Source organism: Nycticebus coucang, chromosome 4 (genome assembly GCF_027406575.1).
Source record: "Nycticebus coucang isolate mNycCou1 chromosome 4, mNycCou1.pri, whole genome shotgun sequence".
NCBI lineage: Eukaryota > Metazoa > Chordata > Mammalia > Primates > Lorisidae > Nycticebus > Nycticebus coucang.
The window spans coordinates 63711426-63733406 of record NC_069783.1 but is presented as its reverse complement, the minus strand read 5'-3'; the positions used below and the strand labels follow the sequence as shown (position 1 = coordinate 63733406).

The window sequence follows — 21981 nt, the reverse complement described above, 5'->3', positions numbered from 1 at the left end:
ACTACTCCCGGCCTGATTTTTGTGTATCTCAAAACTTGAATAATGACTCTTGTATCTGTTGGTCATTACACCCCAATTATTGTAACAATGTTCTGGGGATCTTTTTAGTGTTTATTTGATACCTGGCCTGTTCTCCGGGAGATGGGTAAATTGAGGCCATGTATTGTATTGAAACTTCTGTTTAAAAATCAATCTACTGGGCAGCACCTGTGGCTCAAAGGAGTAGAGGGCTGGCCCCATATGTCAGAGGTGGCGGGTTCAAACCCAGCCCTGGCCAAAACTGCAAAAAAAAAAAAAAAAAAAATCAATCTACTATATTGTTGTAGTTACCATTGCCCCTCCCCTGACACCAATCTTGCTATAGTAATATTAATGCTCTGATATTGCTGACTTAAATACGTGTATTTATTGTTAATGTTCTGTGTTCATTCAGTATTCTTGAGGATTTATTTGGTTTAATTAATGAGGAGCCTGCTAGGGAATACTAAAGTTAGGTAATAGAACTGCCTAATAGAAATTGTTTGCTATTAGGTAGGTCTCATTTATTAAGAGTAATAGGTGGCAATATATAATAACAGTCCTTTTTTATTTTAAAATCTCCAAACTGGAAAGGATGTTTATTATTTAGTTCATTCTGTAATTCAGTCCTCTCTCTCTCTCTCTCTTTTTTTTTTTTTTTTTTGTAGAGACAGAGTTTCACTTTATGGCCCTCGGTAGAGTGCCATGGCATCACACAGCTCACAGCAACCTCCAACTCCTGGGCTTCAGCGATTCTCTTGCCTCAGCCTCCCGAGTAGCTGGGACTACGGGTGCCCGCCACAACGCCCAGCTATTTTTTGGTTGCAGTTCAGCTGGGGCCAGGTTTGAACCTGCCACCCTCGGTATATGGGGCCGGCGCCTTACCGATTGAGCCACAGGCGCCGCCCCTCAGCCCTCTCTCTTGATTTACTTCTTTAAAAGCGTTTTATTTCCTTCTGTGACCTCTGGCTGTTTACTGGCACTAAGGATTTTTTACTTTTATTTATTTATTTGAGACAAAGTCTTAATATGTCACCCTGCGTAGAGTGCTGTGGTGTCACATCCAGCTCACAGCAACCTCAAACTCTTGGTTAAGTGATTCTCTTGCCTCAGCCTCCCAAGTAGCTGGGACTACAGGTGCCCGCCACAATGCCTGGCGATTTTTTGGTTGTAGTTGTCATTGTTGTTTGGCAGGCCTGGGCCGGGTTCGAACCCACCAGCGCAGTGTATGTGGCCGGCACCCTAACCACTGAGCTACGGGTGCCGTGCCAGGATTTTTTTAAAAATTCTTTTCCTTAGATGTAATTAAGGGCAATAGGTTTAGTATGGTAATTGGGTAAAACCAAAACAATGTTTGTCACTATGTAAACGTAGGTAAGAGTTTCATATATTCACTTTGAAACTTTTACATCTTGCTTACATATAAATAATGATAATTGTAATCTAAATTTAAATTGAATGACATCTGGCTTTTACCATAAGTAGGTAGCATTTTTTTTCTTGGAAACGAAATCACAAAGAACAAAATCGAAAATTATTTATATATGATTTTCTAGAAAAACAGTATATAAATTCTAGAATTTTTTGTCCTTTTGAAATTGCTTAAAAGATGACCTAAAACAGGGCAATGTCTGTGGCTCTAAGGAGTGGGGTGCAGGCCCCATATACCGGAGGTGGCGGGTTCAAACCCAGCTCTGGCCAAAAACTGCAAAAAAAAAAAAAAAAAACCTAGAACAAAGTGGGGAAGGGTCTATGAGGAATTTCTTTTGAGACTCTTTGGAACTATTGTCTCAGGTCCATTAAAGAATCTCTGGGGATGGTTTTTGAGTTACACCTGGCAATGGTAGATAAACAGACTCTAGTTTTCAGTGTTTCTGAAAATGCCTTAATACAAGCTTAGAATTACTGGTAAAATTCTGTGTTTGTATAAATAGCCTTTGATTTTGCCACACTCCTAGTGTAAAATATTCATAGTAATGGTTTTCACAAGTTAAGTGTTCTTTTTTTTTGAGGGGAGAATTGCATCTAGATGCTAGGAAAGGGTTGTAGAAGTCCCTGCATTGGAGGATTGCTATCAAATAATTAATTGTTTTTGGAATTTGAAGGAGAAACTAATATTCCATTGACAAGAACAATGGGACAAGTTAACTCTCTGTGTACTAATAGTGTAGAGGACCAGGATTTCTTTTGTATATATCTCTTACACTTTCCAAGAATGCATATTCCTTATTATTATTTTTTCATTCTTTCCTAGTAGTAGTTCACTGAACTCAGAGATCATGGGTGACGTTGTCTCTCTTACATAATTCTGTCATTTTCAGTGATCTCTCGAGAGTAGTGTTGGGTACAGTTTTACCTTTTTTTGACTCATGCATGGGCTTTTCAGGAGCCATCCTCTTCAAAGTTAGTGGTTGTTCTTGGCTATATTTTTGTTGTTAAACTTATAATGTAATATGCTTTTATTAATGCAACCTTTTTTTTCTTTTTGCAGTGATTATTTATTCAAGTTACTTCTGATTGGTGACTCTGGCGTTGGAAAGTCTTGCCTCCTCCTTAGGTTTGCAGTAAGTTGAAATACCTTTAAAATTAATTGTATAATAAATGCTGTGTTTTCTAAGTGGACAAAAAAAAAAAGCACACAATTTCATTGAGAATAATCTTATTCTTCTAGAATTTATATATTTAAATCCTCCAAATATACATCCCAAGTAGTATATTAGACTGTTAAATAGAAGAAATGTTGCTCTTAAATTCAGTGAAGTGTGGTTATAAAGTCAGAGTGTCTATACTCTTGGTAGAGGTCAAACAGTGGTTCATTCCAAAGTACGTAGCAAAGTAAGGGGAAAACGGTTGGCCTGTGTTGAAAGTGATTTAATGAAAAGAAATCTTCAAGTTAAACTTAAGCAGCATAAAAAGAAAAAGCAGGGCCTAGTACCAGCTTCGTAGGACAATGGCATAGTAGTCAACATTCTGAAACTGACAAACGGGACTTTTGATCTAATGGAATTTACAATCCTTCATAGTTTTTAGCAGCTGCCATCAAATTTAGCATGTATCCTTTTTTACTGTATAAATTGTTGATACTGGGAGTATGGATCAGGTGGTCAATGAGGTCATCATTGTTATCCTAATAATACTAAGGCATGAGAATTTACTAAGTAAGTATTAGAGTATACCAGGCATCCTCAAACTTTTTAAACATGGGGCTAATTTACTGTCCCTCAGACCGGTGGAGGGCCGGACTATAGTTTAAAAAAAAACTATGAACAAATTCCTATGCACACTGCTCATACCTTATTTTGAAGTTAAAAAGCAAAACAGGAACAAATACTATCACACTGCCTCATGTGGCCCACGGGCCGCAGTTTGAGGACCCCTGGAGTATACTTATATAAAAGAAATTGTGTTTTTCACCGTGTTGACATTTGTTATGGTATAAAAGCAATGGTAAAATTACTCCTGGTGCCTTAGTACACATAAGGCAGTGCTGAGAGCCTTTTTTTTTTTTTTTTTTGTAGAGACAGAGTCTCACTGTTCCGCCCTCGGGTAGAGTGCCGTGGCGTCACACGGCTCACAGCAACCTCTAACTCTTGGGCTTACATGATTCTCTTGCCTCAGTCTCCCGAGCAGCTGGGACTACAGGCACCCGCCACACCGACCGGCTATTTTTTTTTTGTTGTTGCAGTTCAGCCGGGGCTGGGTTTGAACCCGCCACCCTCGGCATATGGGGCCGGCGCCCTACTCACTGAGCCACAGGCACCGCCCAAGAGCCTTTTCTTTACCTCTTTGCATTCCCAGGAACACACACACACACTCAGAGCCATTTTCATTTAAGAATATCCTTGACAAGACTGGGCGTGGTGGCTTAAGCCTGTAATTCTAGCACTCTAGGCTGAGGCAGGTGGATTGCTTCAGCTTACTGAGTTTAAGATCAGTCTAGGCAAGAGCGAGACCGCTGTCTCTAAAAAAATAGCCGGGCATTGTGGCAGGTGCCTGTAGTCCCAGCTACTTAGGAGGCTGAGGCAAGTGAATGAGCCCAGCTATGAGCTGTGACTCCTTTGCACTCTACCCAGGGTGACAAAGTGAAATTTTGTCTTCAGTTGACTTTTGTGGCCCCTTTGCAAGGGTCAGAGGGTTCTGGTAGTAGGAGGGGGCAAGGTCTGCTATCAGGAGTTACTGTAATAACAAAAACTGTAAGCTCATATTTCAGGTACTGGATAAAATGATTCTACCTCTGAGGATAAGGATTAAAAAAAAGAAATTTTGTCTTAAGAAAACAAAGACTATCCTTTACAAAACAGTAAAAATTATTATTTGGAAATTTTGATCCTTAGGGCTGGGCATGGTGGCTCACACCTGTAATCCCAACACTCTAGGAGGTTTAGGCAGGTACTTTACTTGATCTCAAGAGTTCAGAATCAGCCTCAGCAAGAGTGAGACCCTGTCTCTAAGAAATAGCTGGGTGTGTGGCAGGCACCTGTGGATCTAGCTAACTTGGAAGGCTGAGGCAAGAGGATCTCTTGAGCCCAGCAGTCTGAGGTTGCTGTGAACTATGTTGTCAAGACACTCAAGTGAGACTGTCTCAAAAAAAAAAAAAAAAAAAAAAAGAAAAGAAAAAAGAAATTTTAATCCTTGACTATACCTAAGAAGATTCTGTGTGAAGAAATGGGAGGTACACACAAAACACTTTACTGCATATTGGAGTGTTGGTTGTCTTAAGGAAAAGAAAAGTACTTGTGTCTTATTTTGAGTTGTAAGCTGAACTAGACTTTTTTTTTTATGGAACACCTTTGTTTTGGCTTAAAACAAATTTTTTTAAGGTAATTAAGATTAAATTCTATTATGCTCTGCTAGTCATTTTAAGAGATACCTTTTCTTTACTGTGTTTTATTTTATCTGCTCCAAGATACGAGGTGGTATTTATACATCTGAAATTTAACCATTAACTTCTAGGCTGGTAGCTTCAAAAATTGTTTAAATTTGATTTAATTCCAAGAAAGAAATGCAATTAGCATCACAATTCTATGAGTATGTGCATGCAAGAATAACAACTTTACAAAACAATACTTAAGAACGCACTTGCACTTTCATATATGTTGACTGTTAGTGTGCACAGATTCATTTACATGCAGATTTTATTTCAATATGTTTTGGCTTTTTCATTTACTTATTTTTTTTGTTGTTGTTGCAGTTTTGGCCAGGGCCGGGTTTGAACCCGCTACCCTCAGTGTATGGGGCCGGCGCCCTACTCACTGAGCCACAGGTGCCGCCCTTGTTTTGGCTTTTTTAAAAACTTGACTGATACGCAGAATTGAGTGTATTTAGCAGACATTTTCTCAAATGAACTGAGACTTTCAGGGGAAAAGTTTTTGTTGTCTGTAATAAAATTTAAGCTTTCAGCTAAGGAGACAATAACCAAAGCAAAGAGACAACCTACACAATGGGAAAGGATATTTGCATATTTTCAATCAGACAAAAGCTTGATAACTAGGATCTATAGAGAACTCAAAGTAATCCACATGAAAAAAGCCAACAATCCCTTATATCAATGGGCAAGAGACATGAATAGAACTTTCTCTAAAGACGACAGACGAATGGCTAACAAACACATGAAAAAATGTTCATCATCTCTATATATGGGAGAAATGCAAATCAAAACAACCCTGAGATATCATCTAACCCCAGTGAGAATGGCCCACATCACAAAATCTCAAAACTGCAGATGCTGGCGTGGATGTGGAGAGAAGGGAACACTTTTACACTGCTGGTAGGACTGCAAACTAGTACAACCTTTCTGGAAGGAAGTATGGAGAAACCTCAAAGCACTCAAGCTAGACCTCCCATTTGATCCTGCAATCCCATTACTGGGCATCTACCCAGAAGGAAAGAAATCCTTTTATCATAAGGACACTTGTACTAGACTGTTTATTGCAGCTCAATTTACAATCGCCAAAATGTGGAAACAGCCTTAATGCCCACCAACCCAGGAATGGATTAACAAGCTGTGGTATATGTATACCATGGAATACTATTCAGCCATTAAAAAAAATGGAGACTTTACATCCTTCGTATTAATCTGGATGGACGTGGAAGACATTATTCTTAGTAAAGCATCACAAGAATGGAGAAGCATGAATCCTATGTACTCAATTTTGATATGAGGACAATTAATGACAATTATGGTTATGGGGGGGAAACAGAAAGAGGGAAGGAGGGAGGTGGGTGGGGCCTTGGTGTGTGTCACACTTTAAGGGGGCAAGACATGATTGCAAGAGGGACTTTACCTAACAATTGCAATCAGTGTAACCTGGCTTATTGTACCCTCAATGAATCCCCAATAATAAAAATAAATAAATAAATAAATAAAATTTAAGCTTTTAAGGGAAGCCTAGAATTTTTAAAAACTTACAATTTATCACTATGAGCTTGACAGTATACCAAACACATGCATGATTTTTCTGATGAGATGAGTGACAATATTAATGAAGGGCATTTAAAAATATTAAATAACATATAATTTCTTTTTACATAATGATTAAAAATAAGACCATGGAAGTACTAGGATAAAACATAGGTGGCTCTTCAGTCTTGTTGTGTGAAGGTATTTTCTAGAACAGAAAAAGCAAGAGAAAATACAGTTAAATTTGATTGCATTAAAATTAGTCAAGTGCATAGACATGTAAGGAAACAAATGGTGCTACAAAAATGTGTATGTGAGAGAGGATTGGTATTCTCAATATATAATGTACATTTGCCCATCACAAGAAGAGAATGGTTGGGCTCAGAGCCTGTAGCTCAAACAGGCTGGGGTTTGAGGGTGCAGCCACATATACTGGAGCTGGCGCGTTAAAACCAAGCATGGGCCTGCTAAACAACAATGACAGCTACACCCCTCCCAACCCCCCCAAAACTGGGTTTTGTGGTGGATGCCTGTAGTCCCACCTACTTGGGAGGCTGACGCAAGAGAATCTCTTAAGCCCAAGAGTTTGAGGTTGCTATGAGCTGTGACAAACAGCACTTTAGTGAGGGCGACATAGTAAGACTCTGTCTCAAAAAAAAAAAAAAAAAGAATGGTTGTCCTAGTAGAAAAAATGTGCACATACATGAGCAGGCAACCCACAAAAGGAGAAATACAAATTGCCAATAAACATGAAAAAAAAGTTAAACTTTATTTGTAATTAAAAGACTTTAAGTTAGAATTATCTATCACTTAATTTGTAATTGTTGGGGGCAGTGCCTGTGGCTCAGTGAGCAGGGTGCCAGCCCCATATACGGAGGGTGGCGGGTTCAAACCTGGCCCTGGCAAGAGGGACTTTACCTAACAATTGCAATCAGTGTAACCTGGCTTATTGTACCCTCAATGAATCCCCAACAATAAAAAAAAAAGAAACCTGGCCCTGGCCAAACTGCAGCAAAGAAATAGCAGGGCGTTGTGGCGGGCACCTTGTAGTTCTAGTTCTAGCTACCCGGGAGGCTGAGGCAAGAGAATCTCCTAAGCCCAAGAACTAGAGGTTGCTGTGATGCCATCGCACCCTACCAAGGGTGACAAAATGAGACTCTGTCTCTAAAAACAAAAAGAAAAAAAATTTGTAAAATTTGGTAAATGTTAAAATTAAGAATAATTCTTAGAATTAAATCAGCAGTTATAGGTAGGTGGGAAGATATCACTTGATGAAATAGCTGAAGGTGTTTGTGCTTCAAAGAGTATCCTGTATGGGATGCTTATTGATTTAAGTCATGTACTCAGTACTGTGTAAATATTGGCTGAGTTGGAGAAGTTATTTGAGCAATCAATATTGCCTGAACTCAAAATTGAGAATGAGCAAGTATTGCCACGTGACCCAGGGCATGAGGAGTAGGATTATACATAAAGAGAAACTGAGAATTTTGGGCAGAAGGCATTGTATGTGGTATGTGCAGTGGCTCAGGCATGGGGGTAAGGATCATTTAGGAATTTGCAAGAACTCAGTTTTATTTTTATTTTATTTTATTTATTTTTTTTGAGACAAAATCTCAAGCTGTCACCCTGGATAGAGTGCAATGGCGTCACAGCTCACAGCAACCTCCAACTCTTGGGCATAAGCGATTCTCTTGCCTTAGCCTCCCAAGTAGCTGGGACTACAGGCGCCCGCCACAACACCCAGCTATTTTTTGGTTGTAGTTGTCATTGTTGGTTGGCAGGCCTGGGGTGGATTCGAACCCACCAGCTCTGGTGCATATGGCTGGTGCCCTACCTTCTGAGCTACAGGTGCTGAGCCTATTTTTATTTTATTTTATTTTATTCGTTTTGAGACAGTCTCACTTTGTCACTCTCAGAAGAGTGCTGTGGCGTCACAGCTCATCGCATCCTCAAACTCTTGGGTTTAAGCAATTCTTTTGCCTCAGCATCCCATGTAGCTGGGACTACAGGCACCTGCCACAACACCCGGTTATTTTTTGTTTAGCAGGCCTGTGCCCGGTTCCAACCCGTTAGCCTGAGTGTATGTGCCTGGCGCCCTACCCACTGAGCTATGGGCCTGCCCTAAATGTTTGTTGCACTCATTTTGTTCTCTGCTACTTTCTGTAGTACCTGATACTTACTAGGAATTCAATTACAAAATAAATAACTTTTAAGAAATGAATGTTTAGTATAATCAGGAGCATTCTGTCAAATTGCATTCAGTGCCTTCAAAGTGTACATTCTCTTACCCAGTGATTGTAGACATGCAGAAATGTGATTATATGAGGATAGGTCAGTATACCATGTATTAATAGTAAGTTTTGTTCTGTTTTTTGCTTTGTTTTTAAGACATACAAAGTCTTACAAGCTTTGTCACCCAGGCTGGAGTTCAGTAGGACAAAGTTAGTCTCACTCTAACCTCAGACTAACTCCTTGGGCTCAGGCAATCCTTCCTCAGCCTCCTGAGTAGCTGGGACTATAGGATTTTGCTGTTGCCCAGAAGGGTCTCAATCTCTAGCCTTGGCCTTCCAAAATGCTGGGCTTATGGGTGTAAGCTACTGTGCCCAGCCTGTAGTTTTCTTCAGAGATCTTTTTTCTTTTAATCTCACACTTAATCAGATTTAGTATTACCCAAAGTTGCTCATACTGATCTCCTGTAACCCTTTCTTCCCTTTATTTTTGCTGGAGTATTTAAATGCAGATCCCAGACATCAACTTATGAATGGATAAACAAAATGTGGTATATTTGTACAATGTGATATTATTCAGTCATACAAAGGAATGAAGCATCATACTATGCTGCAACATGGATGAACCTTGAAAAACCCAGTGAAAGAAGCCAGGCAGGCGGGGCCCAGAGGCTCACACCTGTAATCTTAGTAGTTTGGGAGGCCGAGCCGTGTAGATGGTTTAAACTCAGCAGTTTGAGACCAACCTGAGCAAGAGTGAGACCCTGGCTCTACTGAAAATAAAAAAGCTGGCTGCACAGTGGCTTATACTTATAATCCTAGCACTCTGGGAGGCTGAGGTAGGTGAATTGCCCTGAACTCACCGGTTTGAGATCCAGCTGAGCCAGAGGGAGACCTCATCTCTAAAAATAGATGGACGTTATGGCGGAGGCCTGTAGTCCCTGCTACTTGGGAAGCTGAGGCAAGAGTGTGAGGTTGGTGTGAACTATGATGCCACGGCACTCTACCAGAGGTGAAAAAGTGAGACTCTGTCTCAAATAAACAAACAAATCTATAAATAAAGTTAGCTGTATTGTGGCAGGTGCCTATTGTCCCAGCTACGGGAAGCTGAGTTAAGAGGATCACCTGAGCCCAGGAATTGAAGGTTGCTGTGAGCTAGACTGATGCTGTGGCACTCGGTCCCACGTTGACAGAGTAAGATTCTGTCTCCAAAAGAAAAAAAGCCAGGCAGGAAAGGCCAGGAATTGTATGATTTCACTTAATATGAAAAGTCCAGAGTAGGCAAATCCATGGAGACAGAAAATGGTTGCCAGAGTCTGAGGGAGGATGTGGGAGATGGATTGGTTATGAATGGATGGATGAATGGATTGGATCCATCCATTCCATTGTACAAATATACCACATTTTGTTTATCCATTCATAATTGGATGGTTGTGAATGGATGGAGAATATAGGGAGTGATTACTTGGTTCTTTTGGGGTGATGAAAGTGTTCTGATTGTAGTTCACAAACTTATGAGTATACTAAGAAGCACTGAATTGTATGCTGTTTTTGTTTTAATTTTACACTTTAAAATGATGAGTTTTACATTAATGTGCATTATTTCTCAAGTTTTAAAACTCATAACTAGGAAGTAAAATTGACTGCTAAAAAACTCCTTTAGTGGAGAGTGAAATGATCGTTCCTTTGTGGTAGATAAATTGGGTGGGTGGGAGACAAGAGTTTTGCTGATTATAAATGAGAAAAAAATCACTCATAGTCATTGAAAATATAAAACCTTTTTCTATATGATATATGTAAAGAATTTTTTTAAAGAGATATTTGGAAAAAGTAAAGAATGGCTATCGAAAAGATTTTTTTTTTTTTTTTTTTGTAGAGACAGAGTCTCACTTTATGGCCCTTGGTAGAGTGCTGTGGCATCACACAGCTCACAGCAACCTCCAACTCCTGGGCTTAAGCGATTCTCTTGCCTCAGCCTCCCGAGTAGCTGGGACTACAGGCGCCCGCCACAACACCCGGCTATTTTTTGGTTGCAGTTTGGCCGGGGCTGGGTTTGAACCCGCCACCCTCGGCATATGGGGCCGGCGCCCTACTCACTGAGCCACAGGTGCCGCCAGCTATCAAAAAGATTTTAAGGGAAGAGAAAACAACAGGGTATCCCAAGATTCTTCTGTCCTAAGAATCGTCATACACAGGGAAAATTATAACAGCAGGTTCTTGGAATGTGTTTGCCACGAGTGTGTATAGAAAGAGGTGGCCAACACATAGAGCAAATTTTGTTAATATTTTGTAAATTAAGGTACATTTAGCTATAATTTCTCGTTTTTTCCTATGTATGACAAACTTTTAGGACACCAGGTACTATTAGTCAGTGCTTTGTAATCAGAACATGAAATCTATATTGAAGCAGAATTGAGTGGCTGTTTTTAGCATGTTATGCTTTATACACTTTGTACATAAAGCTAAACATATTTTAAAATTTACTCTGTTGAATATTATTTAACTATTCTCCTTTTCAGGATGATACATATACAGAAAGCTACATCAGCACAATTGGTGTGGATTTCAAAATACGAACTATAGAGTTAGATGGGAAAACAATCAAGCTTCAAATAGTAAGTGTTTTTTGCCTGAAAATTATTTTTAGAAATTGGTAAATTTGGAATGTATTATTTTATATATGTTTAATATACTAACAAAATTAAATATATAAAGTTTCTTAAGAATCATGCATCTGTGATAGAGTTGGTAGAGTAAGAACTGTTTAGAACCAGGCACGGTGGCTTACACCTGTAATCTTGGTACTCTTGGGGGCTAAAGTGAGAGAACTGATTGGTTGAGGCCAGGAGTTTGAGGATACCCTAGGCACATAACAAGACCTCATTTCTATAAAAAAATTAAAACATTAGGTCTCACATCTGTAATCTTTGCTGCACTCTGGGAAGCCGAGATGGGTGGATCCTTTGAGCTCAGGAGTCAAGACCAGCCTGAGCAAGAATGAGACCCTGTCTCTACTAAAACTAGCTTGGGTGTTGTGGGTCCCATCTACTTGGGACGCTGAGGCAAGAGGATCTCTTGAGCTCAGGAGCTGAAAGTTGCAGTGAGCTATGATTGTATCACTGCTCTCTAATCTACGCAGCAGAGTAAACTGTCTACAAGAAAAAAGCAATTGGCTTGGCACCCATAGCTCAGTGAGTAGGGCACTGGCCACATACACCGAGGCTGGCAGGTTCGAACCCGGCCCAGACCTGTTAAACAACAATGACAACTACAACAAAAAAATAGCTGGGTGTTGTGACAGGTATCTGTAGTCCCAGCTACTTGGGAGGCTGAGACAAGAGAATCACTAAAGCCCAAGAGTTTGAGGTTGCTATAAGTTGTGATGCCACGGCACTCTACTGAGGGTGACACAGTGCAAAAAAAAAAAAAATGTTCAGATTAAAAATAATTTTTCTATACAGGCACAGTGCCTCGTGCTGTAATTCTAGCACTCTGCGAGGCTTGAGGTAGGTAGATTGCTTGAGCTCAGGAGTTCGAGACCAACCTGAGCAGGAGTGAGACTCCATCTCTAGTAAAAATTAAAAATGGAGGCAAGAGGATTACTTGAGCCCAAGAGTTTGAGGTTACTGTGTGCTATGGTACCATGGCACTCCACCTAGGGCAACAAAGTGAGACTCTGTTTCAAAAAAAAAAAGTAAAAACCTTTTTTTCCCTGAGATTGCTTTCCTCATTGACATTTCTCATAAAACAAAGAAATTGATGTTTTAAGTCAAACGTGGTCCTAGTCTCTTTATCAGTGGAAGTCTTAAGTTGAAGTTTACCTTGTCCTAGGGTGAATGTTACTAACTTTTTTTGTCTTTTACTGTGTTGAGGAACATTAGAGGAAACCTAGGAGAGGGCCTTCATTTGTGGCTTAGTTGAAGATGTATTTATTTAGCTCTGTTCTAAGTATTATTGTTAGGTAGTATGTACCGCTGTGTAGAAACTCGGAATTTTCTCGGAAAGGAGCTTAGCTTTTCTAACATGTTCATTTTACTGCTCATAAAATAGATGCTGCAAGATTTAATAACTTCCTTAAATTAACTAGCAGAACCAAATTACTCGTAGCTCTCTGTCTTTACTATTTTGTGTCCCTGTGCATCCTGTCTCCCTTACTATCTTTACATTTACATCCTTAGCCCCCAGTTAATTAGAGGCAGTTGAAGTAGTTCAGTTGCATCTTTTTTTTTTGAGACAAGAGTTTTACTCTGTTGCTTAGGCATCATCATAACTCACTGGCAACCTCAAATTCCTGGGCTCAAGCAATCCTTCTGCCTCAGCCTCCCAAGTAGCTGAGATTACAGGTATATATCACTATGCCCAGCTAATTTTTCTTTTCTTTTCTTTCTTTTTTTTTTTTTTGAGACAGAGTCTCAAGCTGTCACCCTGGGTAGAGTGCTGTTGCATCATAGCTCACAGCACTCTTGGGCTTAAATGATTCTCTTGCCTCAGCTTCCCAAGTAGCTGGGACTACAGGCACCCGCCACAAAGCCCAGCTATTTTTTGGCTGTATTTGTCATTGTTGTTTGGCAGGCCTGGGCTGGATTCGAACCCGCCAGCTCCGGTGTGTGTGGCTGCACCCTGCCCACTGAGCTGTAGGCTCTGAGCCAATTTTTCTCTTGGTCTTAAACTCCCAGCCTCAAGTAATCCTCCTGCCTCAGCCTTCTAGGTAGCTAGGACTACAGGTGTGTGCCACCACACCTACCTAATTTTTTCTACCTAATTTTTTTTTAATTTTTCATATAGGTAAGGGTCTTGCTATTTGACCAGGCTGGTCTTGAACTCCTGGTTTCAAGTGATGCTCCCAGTCCTCCTGTCTGAGCCTCCTAAAGTGAGTGCTAGGATTATAGGCTTGAGACACTACACAGGCCTAAAGGTGTGTGCCTTTTTTAAAAAGAGGCTGTTGTCTGGGAGTAATTTTAACAAAAATCCTATTGCTTTTGTTAAAACCAAGGCTTTTAATCTCTCAAGGTATTTTTTTTTTTTTTTTTTGAGACAGTCTCACTATGTCACCCTCAGTAGAGTGCTGTGGCATCACAGCTCACAGCAACCTCAAACTCCTAGGTTTAAGCAATTCTCTTGCCTCAGTCTCTACACCGTCTATTTCTTTTTTCTTTTTTTGTAGAGACAGAGTCTCACTTTATGGCCCTTGGTAGAGTGCCATGGCGTCACACAGCTCACAGCAACCTCCAACTCCTGGGCTTAAGCGATTCTCTTGCCTCAGCCTCCTGAGTAGCTGGGACTACAGGCGCCCGCCACAATACCTAGCTATTTTTTTTTGGTTGCAGTTCAGCCGGGGCCGGGTTTGAACCCGCCACCCTCGGTATATGGGGCCGGCGCCTTACCAACTGAGCCACAGGCGCTGCCCTCTTTTTTTTTTTTTTTTTTTAAGAGGCAGAGTCTCACTTTATCACCCTTGGTAGAGTGCCGTGGTGTCACACAGCTCATAGCAACCTCCAACTCCTGGGCTTAGGCGATTCTCTTGCCTTAGCCTCCCGAGTAACTGGGACCACAGGCGCCCGCCACAACGCCTGGCTGCCTTTTGTTGTAGTTTGGCCGGGGCTGGGCTCAAACCCGCCACCCTTGGTATATGGGGCTGGCGCCCTACCCACTGAGCCACAGGCACTGCCCAACGCCAGCTATTTTTTGTTGTTGTTGTCATTGTTGTTTAGCTGGCCCTGGCCTTGTTCCAACGTGTCAGCCCTATTGTATGTGGCTGGTGCCCTAGCTGCTGAGCTTCAGGCACCGAGCCTCTCAAGGTATTTTTAATAGTTGTTTCTTTTTTAATCCCAGAACTTTAATAATGTAAGCTTTAGTTTTTTGTGTTTGAACCCAAATGGTTGAAGTGTGGTAAATTGCTCTTAAAATGAGTTTTGTTAAAAGTATTTGGAATCATATTCCTTATTTTTTCTAGGATTAAGATAATAACTGCCTTAAATGGTTAAAGTGTTGCCTTGATTGGTAGTTCCAGTCCTTTTCTGATGGTAAAATGTGTCCAAAGTGTGAGAATACTGAGTTCAAGGGGCTTTAGGCAAAAGCTTTCCTAACCAAGTCATCCTGCTTCTGCATTTGTACTGACTGCCCAAAACACTGTTGAGGGCTGTAGGGAATGTGAACAGAATGAGTAGTTCCTGCTCTCAAAGAGCTTACAATTTTTGTATCATTACTACAAAACAAGCTTAATTGTAGGTACCGTCTTCTGGACTTTCAGATATTTGACAGTTACCATGCAATCTAGTAGTGTGAGCATTGAGGGCTAATGTTTCCATGTCAACTCCTGATGATCTCCATAGCTACAAAAACTAAACCGTTTTCCCTCTTCCTGTACTTTCCCCTAAAGCTTTTTTAATGGAATTGTTTTGATTTCTTGATTGTTTTCTAATAGTGGGACACGGCTGGCCAAGAAAGATTTCGAACAATCACCTCCAGTTATTACAGAGGAGCCCATGGCATCATAGTTGTGTATGATGTGACAGATCAGGTAAGTTCCAAGAAAAGATTGTGTTATAGTGACAAGGCAGGGAGTTACTAATCACGTGTCCAACCTTTTTTTCTTTTCTGCTGCACATTGGAAGAATGAGTTGTCTAAGGCCACACATTAAATACACAAATACTAATGACAGCTAATGAGCAAAGGAAAAGGCCCCTGCATACTTTTCACAATATTCAACTCCAGAGATAAAGCAGTCCTCAAGTAATCTGCATGTGGCTTGGGGGCCACAGGTTGGACACCACTGCTAGCCATCATTTTTATGGTGGAAAATTTTGTCCAGCCCCCCAATATAAATGTGAATCACATAAAACATTTTTTAATTTTCCTTTAGTAATAGAAAATTAGTAATTAGTTGTACATTTGTTTTCAAGGGACTATGGTTGTATTTATTATCAACTAAGTAACTTTGATCACGTAGCCAAGACACTAACCTGTAGGCAAGAGTTTGTAGCGATTGCAGGATGTTTTAGTTTATTGTGTGTTCTTGGTGATAATTATTTGTACGGGAATTTCCTAATTATAATTGCTGCGTATCTGAAGATTAGCTGTGAGAGAAGGCAGGGGGATGTAAAGAAGTATGCAGGATAGTGTGAAGAATGTGGTCCATCAGCTCGTAACTGTTCTTTTGATCAGAAACAGCTGATTTTCAGGGTCACTCCCTTTTTTCTATTAAAAGAATAAAAGATAAACTTTGAAAATCAGAATTAATTTTTCTCATAACAAATGTTATCCTTCACCTTCATCATAGCTAATTAGGAGATAACTTAATACATAGACGTTTAGATTTAGTGCCATTGGAAGAATTGGATAGGTGGTGTCAACAGGAAAAAAATGGTTCTAATTGTAAAAATCTCTAGTCATTGCCATGAAATATTTTAAGATAAATTTCGTCCGCTAAATATGAGTGGAAAAGAACAAGACTGTTTATTCAGTAGTATCTTTTGACATGTCTCGCAGTACCCCTTAGTAGGTCATCTTATTCATAAACCATAAGTTTTTCAAATTCCAAAACCAGGTTTTTTTTTTTCTTTTTTTTTGTAGAGATAGAGTTTCACTTTATGGCCCTCGGTAGAGTGCTGTGGCCTCACACAGCTCACAGCAACCTCCAGCTCCTGGGCTTAAGCGATTCTCTTGCCTCAGCCTCCTGAGTAGCTGGGACTACAGGTGCCTGCCACAATGCCCGGCTATTTTTTGGTTGCAGTTCAGCCGGGGCCGGGTTTGAACCCGCCACCCTTGGTATACGGGGCCGGCGCCTTACCGACTGAGCCACAGGTGCCACCCCCAAAACCAGGTTTTACAGTATATTTAGATTACATATTTCAAAATAATAAGGTTTGCCTGAGTTGTAGTTTCATATTAAGCTGTAGTTCCCTTTCTCTCTTTTTTTTTTTTTGTAGAGACAGAGTCTCATTTAATTGCCCTCAGTAGAGTGCAGTGGCGTCACACAGCTCACAGCAACCTCTAACTCCTGGGCTTAGGCGATTCTCTTGCCTCAGCCTCCCAAGTAGCTGGGACTACAGGCAGCCGCCACAAAGCCTGGCTATTTTTTTGTTGCAGTTTGGCTGGTGCTGGGTTCAAACCCGCCACCCTCGGTATCTGGGGCCGGCACACTACCCAGTGAGCCACAGGTGCCACCCTGTAGTTCCCTTTCAAATGAGGTATTTTCATCTTTAAGCCTTCAAGCTCTTATTTGTGATTCATTTAGGTTTTTATTGTCATTTTTATGTATTAGTTCACTCCTTTCTTAGTACTATATATATAGTTATACTATAGCTAGAGATTTTTAATTTTTTATTTTTTTGGTTTGTTAGATCAAAAAGGATGCTTCTGTTTATCAGATGCTTCTTGTTTCAGTAGAGCAGTTGTGCTCAGAACTAAATTACCATGCTTTAAAATGTCTGTCTTTTTAGGAGTCCTTCAATAATGTTAAACAGTGGCTGCAGGAAATAGATCGTTATGCCAGTGAAAACGTCAACAAGTTGTTGGTAGGGAACAAATGTGATCTGACCACAAAGAAAGTAGTAGACTACACAACAGCAAAGGTATGTTTATAGTTTGAATTTCAAACTGAATTTGAAGATGTTGGATTTTTTTCTTTTTGAGACAGCGTCTCATTATGTCGCCCTCAGTAGAGTGCTGTGGCATCACAGCTCACAGCAACCTCAAACTCTTGGGTTTAAGTGATTCTTTTACTTCAGCCTCCCAAGTAGCTGGGACTACAGGCACCTGCCACAATGCTCAGCTATTTTTTTGTTGTAGTTGTCATTATTGTTTAGCTGGCCTGGGCCAGGTTTGAACCTGCCAGCCTGGGTGCATGTGGATACCGAGCCAAAGGTGTTAGGTTTTTTTTTTGTTTGTTTGTTTTTTGAGACACAGCCTCAAGCTATCACTCTGGGTAGAGTGCTGTGGCATCACAGCTCACGGCAATCCCCACCTCTTGGGCTTAAGCGATTCTCCTTCCTCAACCTTCCTGAATAGTTGGGACTACAGGCGCCTGCCATGATGCCCAGCTATTTTTTGGTTGTAGTTGTCATTATTTGGCAGGCCTGGGCTGGATTCGAACCCACCAGCTCTGGTGTATGTGGCTGGTGCCTTTGCTGCTTGAGCTACAGGCGCCGAGTCTTTTTGTTTTTTGAGATAGTTTCACTTTGTCGCCCTTGGTAGAATGCTGTGGTGTCACAGCTCACAGCAACCTCAAACTCTTGGGCTGAAGAGATTTTCTTGCCTCAGCCTCCCAAGTAGCTGGGACTACAGGCGCCTGTCCCAAAACCTGGCTATTTTTTGTTGCAGTTGTCATTGTTTAGCTGGCCCGGGCTGGGTTTGAACCTGCCAGCCTCAGTGTATGTGGTTGATGCCGAGCCAGGGTGTTAGTTTTTAGTTGTGACTCTGTAACAAGTTATTCTATGGCCACAGTCACCTAAACTTTTAAAAATATGGCAGCACTAAAATACTTTGACAGTGACCGTTTTGTTACAGTGTCTGTTTGGATCCAGTGAATGTAGTCCTTCCTTAATGTCCATTATAGATGGTAGCAATGCATTAAGTGAAAAAGATTTTAGAATTTTAATTGTGCCTCATTGTTGTTGTAGGAATTTGCTGATTCCCTTGGAATTCCATTTTTGGAAACCAGTGCTAAGAATGCAACGAATGTAGAACAGTCTTTCATGACTATGGCAGCTGAGATTAAAAAGCGAATGGGTCCTGGAGCAACAGCTGGTGGTGCAGAGAAGTCCAATGTTAAAATTCAGAGCACTCCGGTCAAGCAGTCAGGTGGAGGTTGCTGCTAAAATTTGCCTCCACCCTTTTCTCACAGCAATGAATTTGCAATCTGAACCCAAGTGAAAAAACAAAATTGCCTGAATTGTACTGTATGTAGCTGCACTACAACAGATTCTTACCGTCTCCACAAAGGTCAGAGATTGTAAATGGTCAATACTGACTTTTTTTTTATTCCCTTGACTCAAGACAGCTAACTTCATTTTCAGAACTGTTTTAAACCTTTGTGTGCTGGTTTATAAAATAATGTGTGTAATCTTTGTTGCTTTCCTGATATCAGACTGTTTCCCGTGGTTGGTTAGAATATATTTTGTTTTGATGTTTATATTGGCATGTTTAGATGTCGGGTTTAGTCTTCTGAAGATGAAGTTCAGCCATTTTGTATCAAACAGCACAACTGGTGTCTGTCACTTTCCATGCATAAAGTTTAGTGAGATGTTATATGTAAGATCTGATTTGCTAGTTCTTCCTTGTAGAGTTATAAATGGAAAGATTACACTATCTGATTAATAGTTTCTTCATACTCTGCATATAATTTGTGGCTGCAGAATATTGTAATTTGTTGCACACTATGTAACAAAACAACTGAAGATATGTTTAATAAATATTGTACTTATTGGAAGTAATATCAACTATATGGTGATAAGTATTTTAATTCTTATGATTAAAGGGAAATAGAGCCTTGCATTATGTTTAAGAACAGCCATTTGTGTGTGCAGCCAAGGCATTCTAGACCTATTTTAGAGCAGAATCCAATATTTGCTTTTCTAGATGATATACCCAATAAATGACCCACAGAGGCTTCTGTGCTCAGTAGGGATTTAACCAACTCTAGCAGTTTAGGGAGCTCAAATTGTGTGGAAAACAAGTTTAGACTATATGCTGTCAGCCCATTATCTCTGATCCTTCTCTAAAACCATTTGAAATGGCTTCATTTATCAACATTTTGCTAATTCATATCTGTGGTAGAGGTGGAAATTCGCACACCTTTCCTGTTGGCAAATGATCAGACTAACGTGTGCTAATGTTTCTTCCATGCTCTCTGTTGTCAACTAGTTCATCCTCCACAAATATATAACTTAAGTTGGAGGACAGTTAAGCATTGATGTAGAAAGCAGGAAATTTTGCCCTAATTTTAGAGATTATATCCCTAAAAATTAACTGAAAACATGAATGCTGGGTGGGAATAAGTGAGGAAAATATATTTATTTCAGTGAAATTTTGCATGTGTGAAAGATCCTAGGGTTTGTTTTTATTGTGGGGAAAAATTAATCTTCTGCTAATACTGGCCTTTTAAGGTAATAGAGATCAAAGATTGTATCCTTAGGTCGAAGTAGCGGCCAAAAAATTCTTAACACAGGGCCTTGGGATGTGGCTGCTGGCAACACATTTTATTGTGGCTTCCTTAATTTAATGATAAAATTCAAGGGAAAAACAAGCCAAAACTTACAGATTTTTTTTTTATTTTTCACTTAACAGGCAATTGAAATACATGGTACAAAAATAAGTGGTAAGATTATTGTAAAATGAAATGGACAGAATATTCAATTTAATTTTCCATCTATGAGAATTTCACAATAAAATCATAGTTTACTTTGTATTATAGGCGTGCTTGTTGGATCTATTTATCCTCACATGAGGCAACTAACAAATTCCTGAAGTTACCAATAGTTATTTGGGTGATCTTTTAAGTATTTGGGGTTTTTTTTGCCTTAATCAATATACCATAAAGGGGGAAAGAATTCAGAAATTATTTTTTAAAGTAGTTAAATAATAGAAAACAATGTTAGACAATGTGGTGCTGTACATTTCAGTTTTATACAGCATAAGTTCAAACTGTAGGCTTATTCTCGAAAACACTGTATGAATTTAAGATGTGAACATATTTACAGACTTACTTTGAAAACTTCTGTAGGTGTTCTTTCCCCCCAGGCAGTCAAGATTGGGAATTAGCACAACACATTTCAGCATGCTGCACTGGTTGCTTTTATGTATATGCCAATAAATGCAGTTTTGAACAATATATATAACCATTTTTACCCCCATTTTCAAACATTTCAAAAATGTTTGGACTTTACTACTCTGTTCACTTAATAAAGTGAATTATTGCTTGTCACAATTTTAAATGTAAGTGGCTGCCATTAGCTTACCTAGTAAAGAGTGTTTTAGTTGCAAAGCAGTTGCAAGCTCTGAGAAATCCTTACAGAGTGATAGCCATTGTTGGTCTGAGCAGTAACTTCTTGTTCTTTGACTTTTTTTTTTTTTTTGAGACAGAGTCTCAAGCTGTCACCCTGGGTAGAGTGCTGTGGCGTCGCAGCTTACAGTAACCTCCAACTCTTGGGCTTAAGCAATTGTCTTGCCTCAGCTTTCCACTTAGCTGGGAGTACAGGCACCTGCCGTAACACCTGGCTATTTTTTGTTGTTGTTGTAGTTGTTGTTTCAGCAGGGCTGGGCCGGGTTCAAACCTGCCAGCCGTGGTGTGTGTGGCCGGTGCCCTACCCACTTAGCTACTGGCACTGCCTGGTCTTTGACTTTGGATTGAAATTTCCTTTAGCATATTATTTACATGGTGCTATCCCAGCACATCTTTTTTTTTTTTTTTTTTGCAGTTTTTGGCCAGGGCTGGGTTTGAACCTGCTACCTCTGGCATATGGGGCCAGCGCTCTACTCCTTTGAGCCACAGGTGCCGCCCCCTATCCCAGCACATCTTATCAAACCTTGTGTTCCTCATTAAACTTCACAATAGCTCTGTACTGACACTGTTTTCCACTTGCTGATAAGCTTATTAGCTTTGGATCTATATGCACCCAAGTCTTAAAACTGGCTTTTAGTATTGCCACTTCCTTGTAGACTCGGATCCTGTCAACTTTAAGGGGCTACTAAGAACTTCTATTCCAGTGTGGCACCACAATGTATCAGCCAGCCATTCTACTTGAATCTAACCCAGCCATGTTTGCTCATGGAAATGATCTTGCCAGGCTGAAAGTTTCAGCTTGAGTTTTAAGGGAATAAGATCTTAAACCTCTTAAAGCATGGCCAATACAATGAACAGTTATGTTGATATTCTTCAGTGGTATTCAAAGCCCAATTGAGAGCACCCTTTAGTCACATCTTATTTCAAAGAGAATGACCAAAAATATCTTAAGTCCACCTCTAGGTAAGGAAGAGAAACAGAGTATTCCAAAAATAAAGTGTTCTGTGAAAATTTCTGTCTGTTGAAGCTGATTATAATGAAGTTGAATACAGACAGAATGCCACATTTTGCATTTAATTGGCATAATTTTTGACCAGTAGTTTTTGTAAGGATGTACTCTTCAAAATGTAGGTTTTAAAGAATGTCATACATACATACTTATACTTGATAACATATATCAATTATATAATAAAAGGACTTCAGTTCCCATTACATAGTGTGCTGTCCTGCCAGGAAGGCCCACATAGAACTTTTAAAAATTCTTCTCTGTAGAATCTGTGGGTACCAGCAATAACTGATTTTGCTTCAAAAAGCTCTTCCAAGGGAGAGTAGG

General features: G+C 40.0%; 1 protein-coding gene across 1 annotated transcript in view; it reads left to right on the top strand.

Annotated features, from left to right (window-relative positions):
• Nucleotides 1-19080, top strand: part of RAB1A (RAB1A, member RAS oncogene family) — a 40501-nt gene extending 21421 nt beyond the window's left edge. Inside the window, exons 2-6 of the mRNA XM_053586842.1 lie at nucleotides 2510-2582; nucleotides 11166-11261; nucleotides 15071-15166; nucleotides 17089-17220; nucleotides 18268-19080. Of these exons, the coding sequence (XP_053442817.1) occupies nucleotides 2510-2582; nucleotides 11166-11261; nucleotides 15071-15166; nucleotides 17089-17220; nucleotides 18268-18465 (595 nt within the window). The 3' untranslated portion in view covers nucleotides 18466-19080. The remainder of the gene's footprint in view (nucleotides 1-2509; nucleotides 2583-11165; nucleotides 11262-15070; nucleotides 15167-17088; nucleotides 17221-18267) is intronic.
• The last annotated feature ends 2901 nt before the right edge of the window (nucleotides 19081-21981 follow it).